General features: G+C 55.9%; 1 protein-coding gene across 1 annotated transcript in view; it reads left to right on the top strand.

The window, feature by feature from the left end:
- Positions 1 to 1,197: 1,197 nt before the first annotated feature.
- HADHA (hydroxyacyl-CoA dehydrogenase trifunctional multienzyme complex subunit alpha) overlaps positions 1,198 to 7,523 on the top strand; it is a 22,271-nt gene continuing 15,945 nt past the window's right edge. Inside the window, exons 1-7 of the mRNA XM_029965971.1 lie at positions 1,198 to 1,348; positions 2,207 to 2,248; positions 2,368 to 2,438; positions 4,019 to 4,152; positions 5,322 to 5,460; positions 6,429 to 6,548; positions 6,629 to 6,731. Of these exons, the coding sequence (XP_029821831.1) occupies positions 1,198 to 1,348; positions 2,207 to 2,248; positions 2,368 to 2,438; positions 4,019 to 4,152; positions 5,322 to 5,460; positions 6,429 to 6,548; positions 6,629 to 6,731 (760 nt within the window). The remainder of the gene's footprint in view (positions 1,349 to 2,206; positions 2,249 to 2,367; positions 2,439 to 4,018; positions 4,153 to 5,321; positions 5,461 to 6,428; positions 6,549 to 6,628; positions 6,732 to 7,523) is intronic.

Raw genomic sequence — 7,523 nt, forward strand, 5'->3', positions numbered from 1 at the left:
TCTCAGCTGAGAAAGTGTTGTCAGGCCATGATTGGTTTTGTAGGAATTAAATGCTGGTGCTTGTTTTCCAGAGTACCTGACTCCAGCCTGCAGAAGGTTTAGGGAAATTAGTGTTGGAGGCAGCAATCTCAGGGTGGGTATCAAATACTCCCCAGTGGCTTTGGAGTGGAAATCAGCTCCCTCTTTGTTTATAAAGTGCTCTGTGGGCACATGACACTCACACACGCACCCCAGACCTGTCTGCCGGGCCAGCCTGACGCTGAATTTCCATCCCCACGGCATCACAGCGCGTATCCCGGGCTCTGGAATGAGAGCAAAGGTCAGTCCCTGCTGCCAGCACCCCGGACAAGGTGGAAAGGAGGCCAAAGTGCAGCAGGGCCCCGGCCCTGAGCCCGTGTCACGGGGCTGTGGAGGGGGCAGCACCTGTTGGGATGAGGTTTGCAGCTCACTCCCCCTGCACCGGATTTTCCTCCCTTCCTGCTGCCGGGAATGGGAATGTTCCATCCCTAAGGGTTTTGTCAGAACCCTCCCCTGGCTGTCTGGCTGTGTGCCAGCCTCTGGATGTGTGGGGGGGGGCTTTGGAATATCCCTTTTACTGGACTGCAGGCTGAAAGCAGCTTTGGCAGGGGCTCAGCCTGGATCTGCATTCAGGGATCCTCGGGGTGAAGTGCAAGGCTGCTGGGGTGGGACTGGGGTTCATTCATGTGCTGAGAGATCATGGGACTGGGGTTCATTCATGTGCTGAGAGATCATCAGGCCAAACACAATTCCTGAGCAGAGAGAGGAGATTTATGAGCCAGCAGCCTGTGGGCAGAACTTGTCCGTCCCGTGCTCCGAGCGTTCCAAGGGCTCTGGAACAGGACACCTTTGGGTGCCCCTGGGTGTGGATCAGCTACAGGCCCTATGAGTGTCACACCACTGCCTGACAAGTTCGTGGAGCAAATCCTCCTGGAAACTGTGCTGAGGCACATGGAAACAGGGAGGTGATTGGTGACACTTCACTGAGGGAAAATCATGCCTGACACATTTAATGTCCTGCGACGGGGTGACGGTGTTGGTGGGTGAGGGAGGAGGGACTGAGCCAGGCACCAGGGCTTGGGCAAAGCATTCCCACTGTCCCACACAACATCCTTGTCTCTGAGCTGGGGAGGCAGGGGTTTGAAGGGTGGATGACTCGATGGGTGAGGAACAGGCTGGATGGTCACACTCAGAGCTGAGATCAACGCCTTGGTGTCCAAGTGGACATCAGTGACAAGGAGCATTCCCTGGGTTGGGATCAGGACCAACATCTTTGTCAGGGACATGGACAGTGGGATCCAGTGCAGCCTCAGGGAGGTGCTGCCCCTGGGTCAGGGCAATCCCAGGCACAAACACAGGCTGGGCAGAGAATGGATTTAGGGCAGCCCTGGAGAGAAGGACTTGGGGATGCTGATGGGTGAGAGGCTGGGGAAGAAATTCCTGGCTGTGAGGGGAGCCTTGGCACAGTGCCAGAGGAAACTGTGGCTGCCCCGGATCCTTGAAGTTCAAGGCCAGGCTGGACGGGGCTTGGAGCAACCTGGGCTAGTGGGAGGTGTCCCTGCCCGTGGCAGGGGTGGGACTGGTTGATCTCTAAGGTCCCTTCCCACCCAAACCAGTCTGGGATTCTGATTACTTTGGTGATAGGTGGAGGCAGGAATAAATATTTTGTTGGCTTTTTGTGACCTGCCAGTTGTACCCCCTGAGATCTGTGAGGTAATTCTTGGCCTGGCCCCGTGTGCTGGCACCAGAGTGTGTTTTTACAGAAATACCCCAGAAGAGCTGTCTGTGTGTGCTCTGCAGGGAATTTAACGTGCCTGAACCTCCCCAAAGTGCAGGAAGGGCCCTGGTTTGGCACGTGAAGAAGTGCTGGAATGAGCATCCTAAAGGCAAAGCTCCCCTGTGCCACCTGCTCCTTCTCCTGTCAGTTCTTCAGGAAGAAGCCTTTGGTTTTTTCCTGCTCTTGTCCCGGCGTTGCTGGGAGCTGCAGGGTGGGATCTGTGCTGGGAAGGTCACTGCAGTGCTGTGGGATCTGCTGGGCTGGCTCTGGCACAGGTCAGGCCCTAAGGGAAGGGACTGGCCCACGCTCAGGGTTTTCCAGATGCTGCCCTTGGCAGGCAAGGGGAGCTGGGAGAGAGTTGAGCTCAGAGTGCCGAGGATTCCTTTAACATCTGCGGCATCTCTCCCTCAGGTTATGCCTGCCGGAACATCTCCGCCTCCGCCGCCCTGCAGGGTGAGTGTGCAGCTTTTCAGTTTGTCCCTGATGAAATTTAATTCCTAAAAAAAAACGTTCATTTGGTTCCTAAAGCCCCCCCGAGCCCGAGCTGACGGCAGGTCTGTGTTTGTCTGCAGCCAGGACCCACGTGAGCTGTGACATCAAAGGGGACGTGGCCGTCGTGCGCTTCAACACACCCAATTCCAAGGTACTGAGAATTCCCACTGCGGGCTGAGAACTTCCCTGACCTGCAGCCTGGCAAAGCTGGGAGCGAAGGAGAAACAGGAAAAGGAGGTTTTGGGTGCTTGAAACATCTGCAGATGCCTCGTGGAATTCTCTGTGTGTGCCAAGCTGACTTATCTCCGTCCCAGGCACAAGGTTTTAGGAAGTCCTAAATCATAAAGAAATCTTAGATCTTAAAAAAATTCTAAATCTTACTAAGCTCTGGGATTCAAGGCAGTTAAAAAGCGTGTCCATACTTCAGTATTTTGGAATCCATAAAGGCTTTTGATTCTTTTATCATCAGCACAATACAAATAGAACTAATTTTCTTTTTTTGGATCAATACAGCTGCAGTTGGTGTTGGAGGGCAGGAACCTCTGTAAATGGCATTTAAGGAGTCCATCTAAAAATGCACGTTGGAGTCCTGTGAACTAGTAATGAATTTCAGATGTCATCTCACAGATGGAAATGCTCTGTTATGAAGCAGCTGCAGAGCTTTTGATAAGAAAGTGGTTTTTAAAGCTAAACGGCTGAGCTGCTCTGGTACTACACAAGAGATAAAGATTTAACTGCTCCTGCTATGAAAGATCTTATATTAATTGTAGCAGGCTTGAACTTTTTTTTTTTAATATACACGTTCCTTCTGAGGAGCAACAACAATCCCAGCTTTGAAACATCCTGTTTTATGAGAGGATTTTGGTGGGGTGTGAAGAACCCAGGCTGGGTTTGTTCTGCTGGTTGCAGCCTTTCAGTGAGGCTGGGGAGATGCTCAGCCTGGTCTGCTGGGAGGTGTCTCTGCTCACTGCAGGGGGTTGGATGAGATGACCCTTAAAGGTCCCACCCAACCCAACCCATTCTGTGATTCTATGATTATACAGAAAAAAAAACAAAACCAAAAAAAAACAGTTTATGAGCTCATAAAATCAGTGTTTGAGGTCACAAACCTACTGTTGGGGAGGTTAAGGAGGAGCTTCCTGATCAAAGATGACCTGCTGCAGGGCTGGGGGGGGTGGTGGTTTTCCTCCCTGTGTTCCAGCACGGGCTGGACTAACCCACAGCAGAGCTGGGCTCTGTCTGAGCTCCCTGCTGAGGGTGCTTTGCTCCTCACCTGTCTGAGCTCCCTGCTCAGGGTGCTTTGCTCCTCACCTGTCAGAACTCCCTGCTCAGGGTGCTTTGCTCCTCACCTGTCTGAGCTCCCTGCTCAGGGTGCTTTGCTCCTCACCTGTCAGAACTCCCTGCTCAGGGTGCTTTGCTCCTCATCCCTTTGAGCTCTCTGCTGAGGGTGCTTTGCTCCTCACCCGTCTGAGCTCCCTGCTCAGGGTGCTTTGCTCCTCACCCATTTGAGCTCCCTGCTCAGGGTGCTTTGCTCCTCACCCATTTGAGCTCCCTGCTCAGGGTGCTTTGCTCCTCACCTGTCAGAGCTCCCTGCTCAGGGTGCTTTGCTCCTCACCTGTCTGAGCTCCCTGCTCAGGGTGCTTTGCTCCTCACCCATCAGAGCTCCCTGCTGAGGGTGCTTTGCTCCTCCCCTGTCTGAGCTCCCTGCTCAGGATGCTTTTCTCCCCCCAGGTGAACACCCTGTCCCAGCAGCTGAGTGCTGAGTTCACGGAGGTCATGAACGAGATCTGGGCCAACGAGGCCGTGAGGAGCGCCGTGCTCATCTCCTCCAAGCCGGGCTGCTTCATTGCCGGGGCGGATCTCAAGTAAGCACAGGGGTGGAGGGGGCTGAGGGAGCTCTCCCTGAACCCCAGCAGCCAGGGCCTGGAGTGCAGGGCAGTTTGTCCCTGCAGTCCAGCAGTTTGTCCCTGACGTCCCCCCGGGGTGAGGCAGAGGCTGGGAGGGACATCCACGTGCCCGGGATGCCAGAGGTGCTCACGTGGAGTGAAACCTGGACAAGGAGGGACATGGGGAGTCGTTCAACCCCCTCGGGATGTGACACTTGGTCACTCCTTCCTCGTGCTGGGGTGCAGCCAAGGAACCCCATCCTGGCTCTAGGGTGGGCACTGTCCTTCCCTGTGGGACACAGCGAGCAGATCATTTACATGCAGGACTCGTTCTGGCTGGGTTGGAGTGCCTGGCAGCCCTCCAGCCTGGCCCCTCTGCTGGGCAGGGTTTGGAGCTCTGCCCTGTGCTCAGCAGCCTCCCTGGGCAGCTTTTCCAGGGTGTGGGGTCATCCTGTGGGTGCCCACTGTGACCTGGAGCGCTGTTGGCTCCTGGCACTGACCCTGGGCAGGGCAGAACAGTTGCTCAAAGACATTGGAAGCCAGAAAGCTCTGAGGAAAGAAGGTGAATTACCAATAGGCCCCCCAAAACCTCGTTCCCTTTTGGGCTGCCCTTGTCCCTGTGCAGGTGGGAAGGAGGGGGTAGGTAGAGCTGGTGAGCAAAGCAGAGGCCAGGCTGTGGTTAAGAGGTGCCTGCTGGCCCCAGCACCTCCAGCCTCCCAGATTGCTCCTGCCTGGCAAACGTTGCTGGTCTCCGGGAGGATAATTGGCACGGGGAGCCTCTAATTGATGGAGTGTGGCATCAGAGCACTGGCCATCTGCTGCTCTAAAAAGTGATCCTGGGCTGTCCCCTTCCTGGCAAGCACTTCAAGGCTTCCTCTGACCCTTCCTCCCCTCCCAAAGGCTTTCAGAGCCCTGGCAAAGGGATCCCATTCAGTGCCACAGGCACAGCCCTTGTCAGTGGGCAGGGCCTTGCCCTGCTGAGCTTAACTTCCCCGTGTTGTCTGATCCAAAACTGGGGCCTAAATAGCTCTTACCTGCCTGTCAGGCACTGGAGACTGTGGGAAAAGAGGCACAAAGTGTCTGAGCCCCCCCATTTTCCTGCTGTTGCCCAGTGCCTGTCCCGTTCTGACCCCTCTCTCCTCCCCCAGCATGCTCGAAGCCTGCAAGACCGCTCAGGAAGTGACTCAGCTCTCTCAGGACGGACAGAAGATGCTGGAAAAAATCGAGCATTCTCCAAAGCCTGTCGTTGCTGCCATCAGTGGCAGCTGCCTGGGAGGAGGCCTGGAGGTACTGGGCAGTCCTGGCCCTCCCAGCAGGAGTGGGAGCTGGCAGTGCAGTTCTGGGACTGTCCAAGGGATCCCAGCAGGAGTAGCGCCGGGAGAGGGGTGTGGGGCCCCAGGAGGGCTCGTTGCTTCATGCAAAGGAGTCTGTGGCAAGGGAATGGCTTTGCTGTGCCTCGGGGCTCTGCTGCTGCTGTGGAGAGAGAGCAGATCAAATGGGAACCTGTGTGGGCCAGGCTGGTGTTGGGATGAGAGTCCCAGGGAAAACCGGCTGTTTCCAGCAGGCGTTGGATCTGCATCAGTGCTGCTGGCAGAGCCCAGGCTGGAAATTGCTGCTGTTCAGATGGAGTGAGTCCTGTATCCCAGCAGCTCCCATTCCCCCCACAAGGCTGTTGTGAGAGGGATGAGTGTGGGGGCCCAGCCAGGCTCCTCCCTGCCTGCACACCCCATTCCTGCCTGCCCCTTCAGCTGGATCCAGTGTTTGCCTGGGAATCTCCACCTAGGATTTCTGTAAATTGAAGGACTGTGGTGATTCCTGGAGCAGAGTGGTTACTGAAGGAGAATAACCTTGGAATGGAGTCTCCCTGGTTTGTATGGATTTCTCAAGCAGTCGCAGCTTTCTGCACACACTGGGGTGACACACGTGGATTTATCCAGGGATAAACCAGGAATCATGGCTGATCAGTAGATGGGACCATGCTGTCAGTGTAGTGAATTAATGAAGCCCTTGATGGTCTAGGTGAGATTTAAAACAGTGTGGCTCAGTTTGGTGGTTTCGTGCTCATCTCCTACCTGTTTGCTGTCGTATCCCAGAAGGAGCCATCAGTGAGCACAGGGGGAATTTGGGCAGTTGGATTAGGGAATTGGGGTCGGGAGGGAGGCTGAGGCAGGGTGCAGGAGAGAGCTGTGTGATGGATGCCCAGTCCTCTGTGGTCTTTCCCAGGGAAACCTTTCCTTGTCTCTCCCTTTTTAAAGGTCGCCATCGCCTGTCACTACAGAGTGGCAACAAAGGACAAGAAAACAGTCTTGGCCACTCCTGAGGTGCTGCTGGGCCTGCTGCCCGGAGCAGGGGGCACTCAGAGGCTGCCAAAGATGGTGAGTGAGAGGAAAGCTTTACTCCCCAGCCCCTGTGTGTGGCCTACTCCCACTCTGCCATCCCCTTCCTGCCCTTGCAGGTGGGACTCCCCGCTGCCTTCGACATGATGCTGACCGGCAGGAACATCCGCGCCGACAGAGCCAAGAAGATGGGGCTGGTGGACCAGGTGGTGGAACCCCTAGGTCAGACACGGGGATGCCTCTGGCTTTCTGGGTGTGCTGCCTGCCAGGGGAGCTCTGCCCTCACCAAAATGGGGGGGAAAAGCTGTCAGTGCAGCGGGTGGGGGCAGAGGGATCCCTGCTCCCCCCTCGGGAGCACGGGGACCTTGAGGACCTTGAGCTGCTGCTGCAGCCCAGCCAGCAGGGAGAGGAACAGGGAGAGGTCAGCAGGGAGGGCAGGCTGCTGGCTGTCTTGCTTAAGCTAATTGTACAGATAAGGGCCCACATTCCTCGTTTATCACGGCAGAGGACAGATTGCAGCCCCTAATGGAAGGACAATGGATGAGGGATGTCTGCCTTTCTGCAGCCTGCAGACGGTAATCTGGGAGGAGATCTGGAGAAGGCAGCCCCCAGTGGCTCAGGCCTCTGAACTGCCAGCTGGCTGTCAGCTGGGCAGAGGAATTCCTTGCAAACTGCAGGTGCTGAGCAGGCTAGGGGATAATTCTGCTGTTCCTTCACTAGGGCAGCTTTCTTGGCAGGTGACTAAATGGGGGAGTTTGTGAGGACTAAACCCTGCAGAGCCTCCTGTGAAAGGTGTGAGCAGCTCCCCCCAGGAGCTGGGATGAAAGCCACTGCTCCAGCTGGGGCTGCCCTGGAGCTGCAGGGTGCCTGAAGGGGGGAGAAAGTAAATAGAAAGAAGAGGTGCTGTTGCCTTCCCTAAGCAATGCCAGGGAAGCCCTCAGGTGTGGTCTGTCCCATGTGCCAGAGCTCAGCTGGATCACGGGATCCAAAGTGACCTGGGTAAGGCTCGTCCTG

This window comes from Manacus vitellinus, unplaced genomic scaffold (genome assembly GCF_001715985.3).
Source record: "Manacus vitellinus isolate BGI_N305 unplaced genomic scaffold, ASM171598v3 scaffold_128_pilon, whole genome shotgun sequence".
In the NCBI taxonomy this organism is placed as follows: domain Eukaryota; kingdom Metazoa; phylum Chordata; class Aves; order Passeriformes; family Pipridae; genus Manacus; species Manacus vitellinus.